Here is a 19,874-nt window from a genome sequence, read left to right as displayed (position 1 = left end):
TATAGGAAGCCGAACTGCTTGGGGTATGTGTGTTTTTTAAGAGAGCAATGAGTTTTCTAGGTGGCTAAAGAGTGGACAAATGTGTGTTTTGGAAAGCTAACGGAACAGTTGTTTTGTGTGAAAATAACTGTAGAAAAATACAGAAGAGAACATGTAAGGAATATGGAGGTTCTTGGTTACTACAGTGCTTTTTTGATCTTAGAAAAAAACAGAACACACTTCGCATTTGAAGAAAATCCCATCCTTATTTAGCTTTTGTACTTGTTCTTATACCTCAAAGTACCTTGTTCTTATACCTCACTACAAGGTTGATGATTTCTTTTGGTGAGGCCTCAACTCCATCAAGTTTTTATACATGTAACTTATTGATTTAGCCAATTATATAAAGATGTAGCAAGATATTTGCAGCACCTGATTAAATTCTTTTGTGGTTATAAAGTGTTTATGTAATTCTGTAGCGATTGGCTGAATATCTAGAATTAGGCATAAGCTTGGAAAGGTTTTACTTCTATTCCATCCTAAACATATAGCCCATGTTACTGTGGACTGGACTATTGAAATGCAAGGTCTAATTACCAAAAGAAAACATTTTATTACTTAAAAGTATGATTTTGTTAAGACTAATAAAAATGTTCTTTTTAAATTTCAACAGTGTACAGACCATGACCTGGATTACGGAACTGAATGTTTGCATCTGGCTCTGAAATACTGTAAAACAAATGCGAAACTTGTTGAAGGAACAGCTGACCTCTGGAAGGTAAATACAGTAATAATTTCTATTTTGTTATACATCTGTTTATGTTACAAAAATCAACATTTCGGCAAAATTTCATATAACTGTAAAAGTTCAAACGTGTTTTAAAGTGTAATAGTTAGGCTTATCTCTTCCAAATTTCAGAATTATGGAAATATGCAAATGTCATGTAGCAATTAAGAGGCCAACTTTCTTTGTCTAAATACTCAAAGAAATAAAACTTGTACTTTCAGGAGCTTGAGAAAGTAAAGGTTCTTCCCATACCACCCACTGATCATCATTCTTCATGCAGATCGGTAGTAGCCCTTATGTCTTGAAGTAGGAAAATCATTGAAAAAGATCAGAGCGTGGGTTAAGGTTCTCAACCTTTGCAGCATTCATATTGCTAGACAAGGTAATAAGAAAGATAACAGGGTCTATGATAATAGTAGCTACTTTTTGGAAAGCTATTTTCAGTAGAAATAGGGAGCTTAGTCTGAAATTTAACTTAAATTGAGAGAGTAACTGATTTGGTAATGGCTGTGGAATTAATATTCACTTAAATCCATCATTGTGGTTGGAGACCATGTCACAAGTGTAAATTGCTAAAAGCATGGATTAAGTTTCTGATAACTGTTCTGCATGTTTACTTGGGTTTGAGAAAGCAAAATGCAAAACAAAGGACATTTGTCCTAAACTCTAATACTGTATTCTGGCTTCTGGAAAGAAAAACAGCCAGCTTTACAAAACATTTTACAAAAATGAACTCTATTGCTTTACTTAGTCCTCTGACCTTGAGTTGGATTATGTTACTGCCTCTACCATTACCTATTAGATGAATTTGGTTGGGTTGTTTTACCTCTTTAACCTCCCATTGTCTCTTTAGTCATAAAATAATCACCATAAAATAATCACCACTAAGTTACACTTCAATGAAAAAATTAAGCATTAGTAGGTATTAATATTATTAAAATTTCTGATACTTGTCAATAAAATATTATTATTCATGTTAATTGTCATATCTCCTATTTTTGTATAACATAGGCTTCCAGTGTTTGCTAAAATTCAACAAATATTGCATATTTTATAGTTAAGGTTGTGCTAATGATAACTTTGAAATTCCTAAGTTCATTTTCTTTTTGGATTATTATGAGCTGTTTTGAGCTCATTGTTATAGACTTGAGCAGATGTTACATGAGATAATAGTCTGAGAATCTGTAAAACTGTGTATGTATATCTATAAAACTAAGAATATTCTTTTATGAAATTAGCTTTCTCCTGCTTCCTCTAAATCCTTTGCTTTTTTTCATCTACTTTTTCTATGAAGGCATCACATTTTCTCTGATGACAAATACCATTCTAGCAACACTTTTAGAACAGTTCATTACACTCAGTAAGACTGGAAATTTTAGATCTCATCAAACAAGCTTTTAAATTTTTTGTTAACATCATTGTCTGATAATCTATAGGTTCCTAACAACTGACAAAACAGGTATGTATTCAGGTGGCAAATGACATGTCCCTGCTGTTTTAAAATATCTCACTTCATTGTTTTGGATTGTGGAACATTATTCTTTCCCAGTAGCTGTTGTGTCATGCGATTTTTAAGTATTCCCTTTTTTTTGTATTCATAAGTTGAAGGATCTGGAAGCAACTCAAATCACTCCATCTGTCTCTGACAGTGAATTTCCTCCAATGGGACATGATTTCTAATAATATGACAATAAATCTTACACAGAAAAGTAATTTCCTGAATCTGCAGTGCAAATTTCCTGTGCAATTTAGCAGCAAAATTTAGTTACGCATTGGTTGCACAGTACTTCTTTCAGTATCTTTTTGGGGAGATAATATTTCTGAAACAGATTATTGTCTGCTTTCCTGTTTGGTCTTCTAAGGGACATATTTTGTTATGCATATTTGTATTAAATTTTTGGAGGGTTTTTGTATTACTTTTTGAAGGGTTGCATTGTTTTTGTTGCAGAACATTGTGCTTACCTGAAAGGTGACAAAATACACCTATAATGTTCAGTTTGTTTTTTATGTTTATATAGTTCTTTGCTATCTGTAAATACTACTGGTGCCCATCAGGTAGTCCTTTATCTCAGAACGACAAAATAATTCAGATTGAAAGGAACAACTGGATGCCCTCTGGTCCAACATGGTACTAAAAGTGGGGCGAGGTTAGTTAGATTAGGCTGTGCATGGCTTTGTCCAGCTGGGTTTCTAGTTTATTCAAAAATGGAAATTCCTAGAGACATATAGTCTCTAGGAAAACAATTCCAATGCTTATCCAAACTTATAAGATACGCTTTTTAAATATAAGATCTGATCAGCATCTCCCTTGCTGCCTCTTGCATTGGGAAAGGATGAGAGGCCAGCAGCAAATGCCTGAAAGAAAAGTCTAGTTTACTCTTGTCTATAACAAGTAATATGACCTGTTCCCACCCTTAGTCTTCTATTATTCGGGCTGAACAAGCCAAGTTCTCTCACACCATCTTAACAGTCCTCTGCTGGACTTAACTCTAGTTTGCCAATTTGCCAGTGCTTTATACTGGAGAGCCCCAAACTGGAAGCAGTACTCAGGTGTGTTCTCAAAAGTGACAAGTACAGGGGAATAACCACTTCTATAGACTTGCTGTCTCCTTTCTTACAGCCCAGTTGGTTGGACTCTTCACCAAGGCTCCACACAGTTATCAGGCAGAGAAGTTTGTTAGCTGGTGACATCCTGGAGAATATTTTGCCTAATGCACCCAAGAATACCATTAGCCTTCTTAGCAGCAGGGGCACATTGCTGACTCTTGCAGACTAGAGTCTACTAATAGTGCATAGAAAATTAGTATTTCCAAGTCATTTATTGTTCGAAGTAAAGAACACAAGAGATAGTTTGTTTACTTTCTGGTAACAAATTACAAAATTAAAATAATTTTTGGTAGTGACCACAACCAAGCAGGAACAGTTTAATGTATTCAGTGTTATAAATATTTATAAGTTCTATTATAAATGTAGTTACATGATTGTAACTATGCATAACATATTTAGGATCAGGATGGAAAAAAAAAAAGAAAAAAGAATGACACCATCAGCACAAAATTTTCAGTTTGTCTGCACTTGACACCTTTGAAACAAAATGCCCTTAAATATTCTGGGGCAATATTGACTTAAAGTATGAAATCATGTAATAGAATGTAATTGTTGGAGCCACGTGTGTGTAAAATGCAGATGAAAATATAATTGTAACAACACTTTAAAAAGATCGATATACATATAAAGTTATATGCTGATGGTGTGAAAATCATCACCATTTCTAGAAAGATTATTTTCTAATCCTACAAAAATATCCCATACAAGGCAGATCTGTGTGATACCTTAGTATAACAGAAGGAAATACATCACTAAACTAAAATGCAGCACATTTTGTATGTGTGATCATACCTTCACTATATTTGTTTGGTAAAGAATTATGTATTGCATTTAAAATACTGTTTTGTAAGCCCAATACACTTATCCAACTAAGTCAGTTTGAGGAAGACTTTTAAACATTAAGAGAGAACAGTTTTGGGGAATTTTTAAAGAACATCTTCCTAGCTAGTCAAAAGTTGCAGCCTGACAATTGAGAATGAAGGTCACACTGCAAAACAAAACAACAAAATCCCCAAATCAACAAAACAAACAAAACTTGGCCAACAATTTTGATTTTTTTCTAATATAGAATGTATTGACGGATTCCCTATAACATAATACCTTTACAAGATAGATACAGTATAGTTTGTTTATAATACAGAAAAGCAGAGAGATGTTTACTAATTTAGACTATTCTGCCTTTGGGGAATAAGCAGCTGATGGTTTCATATTCTTCAATAGTAAGGTATTTGTGTTTATATAATATGTGACACAGCAATTTTCTGGATTAATGTTCAATAATGTTCAAAAAGTCTTGGAACACTGGATGCTCAAGAGGACCAAATGAAGATTAATGTTATCACAAATAATGTAAAATCTGAGTAATTAGAGATTTGAATGAATTAGACTGTGAGTTTGATACTGGTCAACAAAATAAGGGGTACACTGCAGAACTTGATTATTAAAGAGTTAATGGACTAATGTAATTAATGTCAACCAACTTTACTTATTTTGTGAAATTTATTCCAAACCTGTCTTACAAGATTATAGTCTTGGCTCATAAAGATGGTAGTGCTAATGTAATGCTCAGTTGGCAGAAGTTCGACTTGTTGCTACATGGCATCTTAATTAAAAATAGGATGACTGTAATTGTTCTAGTAATTAAATAGATTTAAAATTGGATAACTGATACATTTCAAAAGATAATTCTTACCATTTGCATTTCCGCATTAGCTGCTATAGTCTCTGTTTAACATAGGTCTGATACACTTTTACTGATAAAGCTTGGAGAGGACACAAAGTTTTAAGGAGATATAAGTAAAAAGATAATTGATCAAAAGTAAACTAAGGATTGCTTGGTAAACTAATATACGAAAAAGGTATGTTTACCATTGCAGCCAAATATAAAGAAGTATGATTAAAAGCAAAAAACACATAGGCCTTATCTGGAGAATTGTTCTAGTCAGGCAGTGCCTTTGGAAAGTGCGGTAGGGATAACAGAGTATAGCAAGTTTGCACTGCGAGCAAAATACCTTGTGTCAGCCATGGATATGGAAACAAGACTCTCGTTAACCATAATAGTCTTACACTACTGAGAAATAACTAGGCTTCTCCCTGGCTGTTTTTTATGATCACAAGTCCTTTCAAAATGAATCTGTTTCATGATAAAATTGTAGAATAGAAATACAGTTTTTTAAGGGATTGTGGAAAAGGATACATGAAAATAGGTGCCATATCATAATGTCACGATTCTTTAAAGGTTAAAACATAGGTGTAGGTTTTGAGTGAATTCTAAGCAGATCTAATTATTTTAAAAAATGTTTCTCTCAAGTCTCCAATAATTTCTGCAACTACTATTCTTATGACTTGCTAGTGATATTTTACCATAATTAAGAAATTGACAATATCATTTCTTTATGGTATTTCAAATTTAAAGAATTGCCTTCAGGGCATTGTTTTATTGGTTTTACATTCCTTCCTGCTGTGTTAAATCTAATGAGGCTTGTCTGTCCTTTAGGTGACCTACAAGCGGGATCTGTATGCAGCTGAATCGATTATTAAGGGTATGTGTTTGTCCTTGTGGCTGTCAGTTTGCATATTCCTGGGTTTAATTTAGAATTTCGTATGCTGTTGTTTTAAATGTCCTTAAGAAAAGTTTTATGATGAATAAAATGTGCTTAGGCAAGTTGTTTTAGCTAGTTCTCTGGGATACTTATTTTATATTATGCATTATTTACCTTGATTCTTTACTTTACTACTCTTAGAATAGAGAACCATATGAAAAGCTGTGTACATAGTAGAGTCAAATAAAGATTAATTTTGAATGGCTTATAAGCAATAAACAAATATGTTTGGTTTTGAGTTCCATTTCAATTCTGAATATGTTCCATCTTTCTAATCTAAGTAGTAGACTGAAAACATACATTAACTCTTTAGGGCTCTTCACTCTCTTCCATGCAATGACTTATTATATAAATTGATATAACAATGATATGATATTGAAAGAGGTAAATTAATGGAGTATAGTTTGTTGGACTGGATTTTAACCTTTTTCTGTGCTGATACAGTGGTTTAATAGTGCAAAGGCTACGTTTAATAGCAGTCTAAGGACTAGATTTAACACAATCTAGAAAGGAAGTCTTAAGCACTTCATAGTGAACACACTGATGGTTATTGTAGACTGATAGATGCTGATCCAGGTGACTCTGCTTGAGTCCTTGTTGAAAACTGAGGGATAAAAGCGCAGAAATTGATTAAGAGAGAGGGACTTCAGATTAAAAGTGTCTTTCTAGAGAACAGATTGTGGTTACTGTTGAAGAAAAGAGGGCAAAACCTGTTAGGTCATGGCGAGTCACTCCGGTGGCTCGTGTTGTTACAAGAGCCACTATAATTTTAGCTTCTGGGTTGAGTAAATTAGTCCATTCTGAGTGCAACTCTGTCACTGTAGATGAGCTAGAAAGCTTAAACGTAGCTCAGATGTTGCTATGATGTTCTGCACGCTGCTTCTCTTGACCTCCAAGAATGCAACAAATTTGAAATTTCTGGTTATTATGGTAAACAAATGCTGCATATTCTAATAAATGCATTGCTAGAACTACTGTACTGATTTTTTCAGGAATGTGTCATGGAGATAGGATCCTGAAAACCTCAGTTCTGGTTTTGACAGGGACTTGGCTCATGTCTTCGTAGCTGCCAGTCTGGAATTTTGGAAAAACCTTACTTTGAGTAGGATTCTCAGAGGTTCCAGACTATTCTAGCTTTCAAGTTTAAGATTTCCAAGCATATTAAAGACAAGAAGGTGACTGGAGTTGTCAGCATGAATTTACAAAGGGAAAATTATGCCTAACTGATAGTCATTTCATCATAGAAGGCTATATTTGTTGATGAGAGGAGAGCAGTGACTGCTGTTTATCTTGTTTTCAGCAAGAATTTTGATACTCTCTCTAATGTCCTCATTGTCAAACTGGTGAAGTACAGACCAGAAAAGTAGACAACAACTTGGGGTTCCCAGAGAACAACAAATTGAACAGCAGCCAGCAATGCACCTTTGTAGCAAAGACAGTCTTGACAGCCCCCTGGAGTGCATTGGGCAGGGTATTGCCAGCAGGACAAGGGAGGTGATTATTCCCCTCTCCTCAGCCTTGGTGAGACACGTTTGGAGTGTTGGGTCCAGTTTTGAGCTCCCCAGTGCAGGAAAGATATAGACATACTGGAACAAGGCCATGAAGGCGATGAAGGTAGTGGAGCATCTTTCATGCCATTTTCATCAGCTGTTCTTGAGTTACTGAAATTGCTTGAGCTAATATTTTCAAAACAGTATTTTTAAACATTTTGAGCTTACGGGAAGTTTTGAAAATGCAGATGTGGTCTGATTTAAACTGGAAAAACATTTTCCAAATATGCATTTTCTCCAATTTGTCCACTTATTTTGATATAGCTACAGACCTTATTAGACATTTACAAACTTTATGTGAACAGAATTCTTTCTGCCAATAAGAGGTTTTTGCAAATAAAATCTAGGTAAGTTCTTGAGTTGACCAAGTGATTTTCAAAGCATTTTTTAATGTTCTGAAATTAGTGTGCTCTTGGAAAATTAGTAGTAGTTTTCACTTAATTTTAAGTGATCTTTCCTTGGATAAAACAATTCAATTTGAATATAAATTTTAAAAGCTCGCAAACTGTTACTGTGCTTATCATGTAAGTGAAATGACTCACAAGAGAACAACAGGTAATAGAACAAAACAGTGTGCAACGCAAGGATTTTAGGGTAGAGTACGATACAAAATCAAGCAATGATTTTTATCTCTATGAATAGGAATCAGAAGTAATAATTTACCTTTAATGACAGTTTAATGGAACCAAGGGAGGCTCCCAATCTTTGAAGAGTGCAAAAGTAATTATATTTTTAAAATTATTTTTTTCCCAGTCTAAATATAGATCCCATTCCACTAGTCATTATGCTTGTCCATAACTAACTAATGATCTGACTTGTCCCAGTGAGTTAACTTCAGTTAAATCATAAGTTTTTGTAGAGTCAGTACCAAACTAGAATAGTAGTTAAACATGAAGGAAAAAAAATAATTTCCAAGACTCTATTTGCACCACTGGCATCCAGGTTATTTAATCTAGTAAGGTGCAAATTTCTCTACACCTGCATGATAGTTTTTGATGAGTTTCTAATTCAGATATTTTGTGCATGCTTTTGTAGTACAGACTTCTTTTAAATTCGAAATATTATCTGTATTTGTAAGTATTATCTATGGAGAAGAGAGTTGCAAAAAACAATTCTCTCTGATTGCAATGTTAATACGGAAATGTAGAATCTGGTGCAGTTGCTTAGATGTGCTGTTTTGTTACAATATTTGGAAATATTTGCTGTAGAGAGAATTATACTTCTGTGCTTCAAGCATGTTGAAGCCAGTCGTGTCAGCATAAAATGATGTAAATACAATGAATCAGCTGAATGCATGTAATAAGTTGATCATGTCTTCGCAAAAGGTTCAATGTTCAACTTGGAAAAAATCTCCAAATTTCACAGCAAATTCATAGTTTTATGTTAATCTCATTTTTCCTTTTCCTGCATATTTTCATATGTACTTAGCATGAATATCCTCAATATTCAATGGCAATTTATCAGTTATTACTGGATCAGGTAGATCCATCTTCATTTCTGCTTTCCTCAAACTTAACTGTAATACAAAAGGCAATTTATTGAGTGGTATCATTCATCATTATTTGAATATTTAAGAGCTATTTAGTTGAGAGGACCTTCAGGATGTCCTGAGGATGTATAAACTTGAAAAGAAAATCAAAATCTGCGCTGACATATTTTTTAAAAGTTCTTGTTCATCATCTTGCAGTTTATTTGATCCTTTACTAGATACATTCTTTTGTAGTGGGCAAGGAGAAAACCAGATGGGCACCTTATGTAAAGTGTTGCTTTATGTAGCTGGAGGGGGAGAGAGCACCCTGCTCCCTTCCTTCTGCTGTTCAGTTTGGTTGTGCCTCCATCTGTGCATAATCCCCTTTGCAATGCCCTTCACAGGGCAGCTCCTGTGAAGGTGGAACTGCATCATCATGCTTCTTCTAGAGAAACTAGAGACAAGTGTAATATGAAAAAATGGCTTCTGCAATCTCCCTTTGATGTCCTCTCATCCGCATGATGGTGGCTGCATGTAGTCTTTGCACTGCTTCGCAGAGTATTTTGAAGTGCCAGTATGTTTATAATCTTTTTAAACGTTGTCCTTAAAGATGTTTTAATAATATTTTGTTTGTTTTTACTGTTAATTTTATGTAACATGTACACACTGTATTATTTCACACATAAAAATGCTGCTACTGCAACCTTCATGTAAATTAATTTCCACGTATATAGGGACTTCATTAATCTCATCAGAGAAGATGTGTTTCAATTTTAAAATAAAGTCCCTACAAAACAGCTTTCTCTAAACTTGCCAGCCCAGAAATTAAGGGTGTAGTTTATTCAAGTGAAAGGCACATTTGCAAAGTTTAACTATTCTATTTCTGTTCTCTTCTACTTATCACTGGAACACAAATGCTGTAAGTGACCACTCATTCTCTTCATGTTGTTCACAGATACATATTTTACACGTGTTTTTCATTATGTTATCACAGTTGGTACAATCTTTTCCAGCTGTTGGTTGTAACAAAAGATTTACGTAGCTTAAAGTAGAAATGAAGACCTGCGTGGTGGTAAATCAGGCTAATCCCTTACTTGATCTTTACTTATATAGTGTTTTGTTACTGTGGAAGCATGCAATAAATCTGGTTAAGTAACCACAATAGTCTTTTATTATACCTGTATGGAAAAAGTGAGTTCCTTGAAGTTTAAATATGCTTTTTGCTGTGCTGCATGAGTTCAGGAAGGGGAAACCTTACATGTTCTTTACTCTTTATGCAAAAAAGCATAATAAGAGTCCTCCTTAGCTAATGAGGACACTCCACAACAGATTTATCTTACATAAAACCTCATTAAAGATAATTGAGTAGACAGTTAGCACCTGAGTCTGCAGTTTGACAGTTGTGCCTTATCTTTTCTGTTCCATCAAAAGGCTTCAAATACCAGATCTTCAGCTGATATGACTTATTTTTATAGGAGACAGTTGAGCCGTGTAGATTAAAATTAGGTAAGTATTTTATTGACTATTCATGCAAAACTTTAAGCATATTTAAGGAGAGATTTTATATTTTGACATAGTGAGCAGCATCCTATTGTTCCTCCATGTTGCATCATTCAGTCATGTGGTTACAACAATCATGAGTTTAATGAAGAAGCCTTAGTTTTATGGAAGAAATGTTTTTAGCTATGTTTTACTATGTTGTACTGCACCTGTGGGAAACCCATCCTGTAGGAACGGCAGCCATCCTATAAGCCAAGGCGTGCTATTAGGCCTTTCCTACTAGCTGAGTAGTTGATTTTATAACTGTGTCTGCTTTTCACAGGACTGCAGAACCCACTACTTCACACTACTGTATGAAGCTCTCTGACTTGTTGTTTCCCCTCTGCATTTTCTCCCACAACTTTCTGCTGTGTGGTAGCTACTCAGTGCTGTTCGAGCCTCAGTGTTAGGGACCTGCTAGTGTCATGGAAGCGTCACGGAGACTGGTGGAGAAGTGACCACAGCAAGAAAGTGGCAGTTACTGTGCAGTGTTTTTTCTGAGGGTTTCAATACGGTCCCTGGAGAGAGGGAGGAATTCCTGATTGCTGATTTTAATTGAACTAGAGATATAAGCTTGGCTAGTAGGAGTCCCCGATATACTAGTGGTCCAGCAAGAGACCCATGTGCTTGTGGTTTTCAGATACTGTTCCCCCTTAGAGATATCCTCAGGGCTGGGTTTTCTGGATATGTTCTTCCTCTTTTCCCTTTTCCCTTCTTTGGGATGATGAGGAAATGTTAGTAACTTCCAGGAAGAATATTTATGGCAGGAACATCCACCTTCCCATGTGGAGTTTATTATCTTTTGCCTTGCTAAAAGCCCTTTTGTTGACATTGGCCACTAGTGTGTCTGTAACCTTGCTGCGCAGAGGTGCCAGCAATCTTTGTACAGGTGCGCGGTGTGGCAGGCCTCAGCAATGCTGTACTGCTGGGACTTTCCTACCTGGATGGAGAAGAGGGTGCCAGTTCCTGACACTATATATGACTTTGGGTGTAGTCTGTGTTACCTGTGGGATGGTGGTCTACATGACAGGGATTCTTTGTGTCGTTTTTGAAGATGACACAGGACTGAGATGCAGCGTTGTACACTATAAAGTACAGTCCTGTATCACATACTTGGGTGAATTCAGACTCCAGGTTCAAGCCTTGCAGAATGCCTGAAGGCACAGTCCTGTATGATGCTGTGAGGCTGGGTTGCAAGGGATCAGCTCTCAGCGTGCCGCCTGGCATGCTGTCAGGGTCCTCTGGAGGAGTCCCAAGAGCTAAATGTGTGGGCTAGCAGGGTGCTACGGACTAAGCACTGGCTCCCCGTTACCAGGGAGTCTTCTTTATTTATTAATAGGTGATCCAACTTACTGGATGCACATTGTATCACTGGATGAATTTAGGAATGGAGAGTGTTTGTGTATACACATTTAATTTTGTGGTTAGTGTTCTGAATTTCATAATCATCTACATTTGTGTGTATTTGTGAGATGATACATTTCGTATCATCTACTAGTGACTGAAAGTTTGGTTTCCTTCACCTTCAGAGAATTCCAATTATCTTTTCTGTTAACCTGTTTTTTTTTTATTTAGAAAATCCATTTAAGCTCTGTTAACAGTACTTGTTTAAATGAGAATTATTCAGCCAACTGTTCACTTTCTGGTTTTCAGTAGTGACTTGGTTGCGAATTATGAGCTTAGTTCAAATGATCTTTAAATGCTTAAGTTTTTATGCTAGAATATTAAGGTTACTTTAGTGCCTGTGGACAGTTTTGCTAAGAAACATGTTCCTCGTGCTTCCATGTGACATGTTATTTTGCTATCCTGTTTACTTTTGAGGTACTCTTGCATTTCTTCGTCCATATATAAAATTATAATTATGTAACTATGCAAACAAACAAAAATGATTATGGTAATAAATGCCTGGCAATTAGATGTCTGAAGAAAATACAATTAATCATTTGATTATAATTATGAGACTGTTTCTTTAGTCAGCTGTATTATAAATGTAATTCTACCTAAGCAACAAGACCCAAATGTTTCATAGAAGCACAGTTAGATTTTTAACTGCTGGTCTAAGGAGATGTAATAATGGACAAATTTCAGCTTTCTAAACTTGACTCAGGTAGAGATAAGAAAAACATACATGCATCCACACATTCTTGTACTTCATAAATTTATAGGTACGTACATCATTCATATTCAAGGCAATACAAAGAAAGACTTTACTAATGCAAATAGATTGTTATTTATCTTCTGAGACTTTTCTTAAAATGTCTTATTAATTTTCCTTATTTCCTCAAGTTTCATTTACAACTGCATTATGAAAATCTAAAAGTCCTACCATTTGTTTTATAAACATTAAATTTAGCACTTTTCTTTAGTTAAGCAGGTATGAACTTGTAGAGAATGCAGACAAGGTGGCACACGCCTGTTTTTAATAGTCTTAAAGTAAGAAAACATCGTCTTACAATAAGGGTGACTCATCTAGAAATGTAGTTAAGATCAGGCTAATACAAAACATCCTAAAAAAATTTCCATTAGGACTACTGCCCTCAGGGTAAGTATCTTTGAACTCTAGTTCCAACATGTAAACTTTAAATGTTGCTTCTAATTTGGAGTTTGACTCTCTCCTCCTTGTTTTTCTTTTCTTAAGGGCCCTTCTTCTGCAATGACTTTTTCACAGATGTGTGCTTGCAGATTGGGTATTTCACCCTCATATTTGGTTGTATAAATATCTGCTCGTATGAATGTATGCACAATTAAGTTTTGCAATTACAAAGAAAAATATCAAAATATATGTGAACTTTTTTAAGCTGCTGGGAATTACTTAGTATATCTTGTGTTATATGAAGAACCCACATGATTTTTTTTTTTTTTAATCAAAGAACTGATCTTGCTAGAGTTAGGCTGCTGTTTCATGGGCACACTGTAGTGTCCATTAACCGGTGGCTGTTCTTCACTGTGAGACAAAAAATAAACTGGCAGGTGGGGAGGTACTTCTCGGAACAGTTACTGTTGGATGAAAACAACCCTCTTCCTTGTCTTCTGCCACAAAATATTCCTCTTTTTTTGTATGTTAATAGTGGTAGAGGCAGTGCCAAGTTTGGCTTTTGGTTTTTTTGTGGCTACAAAGAAATGTGAAATGGGTAAACAAAAATCATTAGATATTTTTGGTTACCTGTGTTGTACGAATAACAGTTTCAACTCATGCTGTTAAGCATGAATGAACTAGATACTTGGCAATACTTATTTCATTTTTCTTATGTTTACAGTAGTAGAAACAACTCCATTATGAGATACTGGAAATGCCAGGGGGAACCATACTGAATTTCCAGAGCAGTCAAGCCATTGCTGTGTAGAAAATGAAAATGGGGTTCTGATAAACTGATTTCTTATTTTGAGTTCACTGCAAAGTTTAAAACTATTTGATGAATAGGGTATGCTTCCAAAACAGTAGGAACTGTAATGACAGACCAAGAATGGGATGATATGTAAATATAGTGTATGTATACACATATATGTGCAATTAAAAGAAAAAAAATATGTCTGTAGGCCAAACCCTACCCATTTGCCATTCAGATGTATTTTTATTCTTATGGTATTAATTCTGTAGGATGCGATATTTATGATCTGTATTCAAACAGTGGTATTATAATTGCTTGTTGTTTGTGCCGTGCTTTTCAGGGTAAAACTTTAAGTAGTTTGTGAAAGCACACAATATATTTTCAAACTAAGGTAGTTCTGTTAACCTGTACACTTTTTAATTTTATAATTTTGGGTGAGATCCTAGGATAAAGACTATAACAGGTGTTACTGAATAATAATGTGACCTAAAACAGTTTTGTGTTGTAATGTTTTCAGGATACCAAAGCAGGGCATAGAACAATTGAAAATTAATTTCAGTTTTAACCTAGATTCTTTTTGGTTTAAGATATTTTTGTCTTGAAAGTTAAAATACACATTTAAGCTAAAGGTGTATTTTCTCCATTTTAATTTCCAAGAGCTTCAAATATTTACATCTCAGCTGAAATTCTCATATTTATTATGAAATTCTGAAGATTTTAGAAAACACTTTTTCACGGTATATTGTTTATAGTTTTACTGTTAGCAAAAATAGAGATTATATAGATATTTTTATGACACTTTAAAAATGAATCTGCTGAAATCTACCTATACTTATCGGGCTGGAATAATCTTAAATGCCTAACATGCTGTATTATGTAGTCTTCTACTACAGATTTTCTTAGTGCAGTGTATCTGTGGCAGAGAAACCAGGAGGGCTGTATCTCAGCTGAATATTTAGGTAATACAAGCAAAACCCCTGATTAATGAATGACCTTTTAATAGCATTTTTGCAGGGTTGTTATAAAAGCGTTATTTTTAATATATGTATGTAAATAATTTAATTATGTATCAGTATATTGAGTATTATTTAAATAGTTAATGTTGCTATATAAATACAGATGTATGCATATGAATTCTTGTTTTTCTGTCAGTGGGAATTGAAAAGTGGGAATTGAATGGGCATTTTTTGCATGGTAATGACAATTTTACTAAAGTAATGACCACCAAATTCAATTAATTTATAAATTCATTCAGGTGTATTATAATGTTGCAAAAATAGCTTAATGTGAAAATACATCAATACATGATAATGTTCTAGAAGCTAATGTCAGGAAATCTTTCATTATAGCCAGGTATGCGTTGTCCAAGAAAAAATACCAGAAAGTTGTTTTTTTGTGTGTTTTTTTTTTTTTTTTAATGGAAGAAATTCACATGTACCAATATGGAGAGGAGGGGAATGACACGTGTAGAAGGTGCTCAGTGAGGTATAAGTGATAAAGAACAGTAACATTGGCATGTAACTGCCACAAGTCTGCAGACAGAAAATATTAAGGGAAGATTTTGTGAAGTTGGGATTCATGTAACTAAATGTAGTTATTTTTGACATCAAGTATTCATATCTTAAATTAGTAACCGATAACTGCCATTACAGCTGGTGGTGATCTAGTCTGTGTCGTCTAGGGAACGATTAATCTTATTTGAAAGTGAACAACTGAAACGTGGCAGATAAATTGCTTCCTAGAAGTACCTCTTTGTTGCGAGTACAAGGTGCTCGGTGTGAGTAGTTTAGGTGCAGGTGTCTGCACCAGGGATGCCTGAAGTAGGGAAGGAAAAATACCACTAAAAAACCTTTGCTTTGTTGCCTGATGCAACATTAAGGATTTCACTGTAGAGAAAGAGACATTTAATGGAATGAATTCTGAAATTCTGATTTATCTTTAATGAAAATCCTACCACTTCCTGATGGAAAAATTTAATGTTTAATTGATCAGAATTTGGCAGCGTAAAGGAGTTTTAACTATTTTTAATTTCATGCCAAAATATGCTCTGAATTCATGTTAAATGTGTTGTGGTGTTGGGAGGATTACTGCTTAATCAGGTGCAGCTGGGAAGAAGTCAAGAGTAAATGGGAGTCAGGTGTTGGGAAGAGGAGGTTTCCAGGGAAATAAGATAAGTAGAGGAAGAGGAAGCCAAAGCAAGAGAGATTTTGATTAGGTAATATAATAAGAGGGGGGAGGGGAAGAATTAAAAAAATAATACTTGGGTAGATGAGAAGGAAGGTAGATCATGAAAGAGGAGAAGAGAAATAGAACAGTGGTGTATGGTGAGAGGGAAAGAAGTAACGAAAAAAATTGGAACAAGGGAGGTTACAGCTCACTAAAAGGCAAAACTTTCACCATGAGAACAATGGAGCATTGAACATGTTCCCTTGAAAGGTTGTGCAGGCTCCATCCTCAAAGGTTTTCAAGATCTAGGGGGTTAGGGAGCTGAGCAACCAGGCCTGGCCTCATAAATGATGCTGCTTTGAGCAGGAGTTTGGAGAGCTACTCAGGTCTCTTCCAGTCTGAATTATCAAGTGGTCTGATGAAAAACAAAATCTTGTTAGCTGATAATTAATATGGTTCATGACGTGGCTGTGACATGGCTTTCCAGACTGTCTGTTTGATTCACCCAGACACAGACTCCTGAAAACCAGGAGTGTAATGCTGCATGTAGCCAGCAGACTTGAGGAAGTCAGAAGGAGCTGGGAGCCAGCATCCAGCTGCCTTCTCTGCATTCCTGGTGGGTATGCTGAGTGACAGCTCGATGGATCAGCTTCTCAGAGGTGGGACACAGGCAGTCTTGAAGAGGGAGGCTATACTTAGCCTTCCTTCCCATAATACAGCAAAGGAGTAGACCATCTAAACTAACGTAAGGATTTTATCGGCCCTTGATAGTGTTGATATTTAAATTGGAAGTGAGTTTTAAACCTCAGCTAGAGCAGAACTATTGCTTTGTTATAATGATTTTATAAACAATGATTTCCCAGATTTCCTTTGTACATTTTTCTTGATCATTTAAAAGCATGCAGTATTTTTCCAATGTGTACGTTATCAGTACTTTCATTTTTTCATATTTCAGCATTGCATTACTCCTCCAATGTTTTCACTTTTCATCACTTTCTTATTAAATTCATCCTGCAACTCTTAGTCACCTTTTTTGGAGTCTTCTCTCCTTTCTTGTGTACATTACAGGAAGTCAGAGGTTTAAGGAGAATGGGAGAGGAGTGAGGTGGGTTTCTATAGTTAGAATCTTTCAGCAGCCTCTTGTGAGGTTACATTTGACACTGCTTGTTGAAAACTGACTTATTTTTAAAAAGAACTGTCGAAGTTGTGGTGCCCTTTTGGATTCCACAGCCTTCCACATGTAGATTTTTGTAATAGCTCCAATCTGACCTTCTTAGCTAAATTACCTAGTTCCACAGAATCTGAGTTCTTGAAATCAGATACGCCAGTCTATTTTATTATGTACATCTATCTTGTATCAGTAGGGTATCTGCATTCCTTGTACAGTACTAAATTCATGTGGCTCTTGCACTCTGATTTCAATCTACTGGTTGCTTTCTGCTGATAAGAAATTAATTCAATATGGTTTTCCCATTGACCCATTCTTTTAGACTGTAAAGTTACTCTATAGTAAGTAGAAGCCAACTTTGATGCATGTTCAGGATATTTTTGCCCAATGAATCTATGGGAAGACAATTTCTCCCACAGTTGTGATATTCTGTGATTTCCAGTCCTGTGAGAACTGGCCATGCATTTTTTTTTATTCTCACTTTCATCTGGTTGTGATGGTTTATAAGCAGGTATTTATTGTTCTCTCTTCTATCTCCACCCCACCCCATTCTTGCTAACTTAATATCAAGAGAGTTGCTACCATGATTTTTGTAGTCATGCAATGTATATTGGCCATAATAAGTGTCCTTGATTCATAGAATCATTTTGGGGATCCTCAGTGGTTAATTCACTGTTTCCACTCACAAGAATTGTTTTAAATACAGAAGTCACTTTCCAATAATACTAACTCTACATCAGTTTTAAAATTCTTTTTTTGAAACAAGTCTTCGAGTTTACAATAGAAAGTGAGATGTTTACTTAAATAATCTTAAATGCATCTGATTGAATTTATGTGGTGTGTAATTATGTATAAAAGCAAACAGACAAAAAAAAACTTTCCACATGCAAAAAATGTGTATCTTTTGTGGAGGCTTGTTTAAAGAGCAGTCAAAAGACATCAGTATATGAATTGAACATTATATTTAGCAGATAAGTAATTATATATTTTTTTTTGCATTTTTTTTCTTGATAACAGACAACCTATCACAACAAATTTGTATTATTACTGATGTGAAGGAAGCTGTTGTACAAGCAGGTTTTCTCCTTCATGAATCTCTGAAAAACCAAGTAAAAGTAAGTACAACTCTGTGATTGTACACTGTGTGATTAATTTAAAATTTTATGTTGTCACAACTCGTAAGAAATGGTATAAATTCCGAATACAGAAACTGAGACCTTCTGTGTCACTTGAGTATTTATTAAAAAGGATTAACACCAGGTGTAGAAGTTACCAAGAAAGAAGCATCTTCTGCTTAATTATGCTATAGAGAGGGATCATACAGATGCTCTTTAAAATGTTTATATTAGATTAGAGGAGAAATTGGATCCAGAAAAGAGAGAGGTCATTTTCTTTAGCTTTTATGAATTCAGTAAGCCTGAATTGTTACAAATATGTTACAGAGGAAATGCTTTTGTTACTTTGAAGTCTGAATTAAAGTCCAAATGAATTAAAGAGTAAGTTGTGTTCTTGCACAATTGTGAATGCAAAGTTAATCAGCCTTTTTGTAGAGAGATATGGAAGTACACTTACGCATACTGAATGCTTCTTGAAGCATTGCTGTAGAATATTGATGGAATTTTCCACTGGCATTTAATTATCTTTTCCTTTTTCATTATTCCTAATAATGGGACTATCACATATTTGCATTTTCCCAAAGATGATTAACATTTAGTAATAAGACAAATCTTGAGCGTTATCGGAGTAATTCTTAATTATGTCTTATGTAATGAGATAACATCTTTCCCAGAGAAATAGAGCAGAATTAACTGTTCAAAAATATAGGTTTCCCAATTTGCATAGCTTTACTTTTATAATAGCTTTTGTTCATGTCTATTGATCTGTTTTCTGTGTTCAGTTCATATGGGATGTTCTTGTATAGCAAACTTGCTGTTTTACATCTGGAAATGTAACTTGATATTGTACTTTCAGTTCTTATTTGGAAATAGTTGTATTTAGTAGGGAAAATCATGGGTTTTATCTATTACATGTCTACATTTTAAAGTACAAAATATTGGCAGAGTTGAATAAGATTTTCTTGTTGTCTGAATAGCTGTATGATGGAGCAGAAGTCTTCTTCCACTTTACTGATACTAGATCTGTTACTAGTTTTACTTTTTTCTCTCTTTAAGCTATTCTGGTACTGCTAGGAAGATATTTTTCCCATATTGGGGAAAAAAACAAACTTCTTTAAACATTGACTTACACACTCCTATGTATCTCTATTACATTTACATATAACCACATTAATAATACCATGAGAAACACTTCCAATCCAGTAAGAAAAAACAAAGAATTTATGTTCTAACAACCAGCTTTATGAAACCCGAACTTAAAAGTCAGCCTGGTGCCAAAACCAATTAAAATCTGCAACATCCTTGGAGCTTTTCATTGTAGAAGCAATTAGCTGTTCGGTTGGTCAGGCATCTGAACCTATGATGCATTTGAATAAACTACAGATAAAATGACCACAAACAAGGTAATGAGGGAGTAAAGTGAAAGGATTCCTCCTGATATGGGACTGATTTTTTTTGATCACTCTATTAAATCAGCTTAACTGATGACTTCTAGCACCATTCTTCTCTTCTCTTGATCCGTGTTTTGTTTCCTCATATTCAAGTTTTGTTAAATTTCTACTC

The 19,874-nt window shown here is 34.9% G+C and overlaps 1 protein-coding gene across 9 annotated transcripts in view; it reads left to right on the top strand.

The window, feature by feature from the left end:
* CRPPA (CDP-L-ribitol pyrophosphorylase A) overlaps positions 1–19,874 on the top strand; it is a 124,651-nt gene that overhangs the window by 43,089 nt on the left and 61,688 nt on the right. For all 9 annotated transcript variants that reach the window (XR_010829147.1, XM_066991781.1, XM_066991783.1 and 6 more), the window contains exons 4-6: positions 653–757; positions 5,871–5,916; positions 18,214–18,311. Coding sequence is in view for 8 of the 9 variants with exons in the window: in XM_066991781.1 (XP_066847882.1) it covers positions 653–757; positions 5,871–5,916; positions 18,214–18,311 (249 nt within the window). In the remaining variant the exon portion in view is untranslated. The remainder of the gene's footprint in view (positions 1–652; positions 758–5,870; positions 5,917–18,213; positions 18,312–19,874) is intronic.

The sequence above is a fragment of the Anser cygnoides genome, chromosome 2 (genome assembly GCF_040182565.1).
Source record: "Anser cygnoides isolate HZ-2024a breed goose chromosome 2, Taihu_goose_T2T_genome, whole genome shotgun sequence".
In the NCBI taxonomy this organism is placed as follows: Eukaryota; Metazoa; Chordata; class Aves; order Anseriformes; family Anatidae; genus Anser; species Anser cygnoides.
Note: the sequence above shows the minus strand (reverse complement) of the source record. Positions and strands in the feature narration are given on the sequence as shown.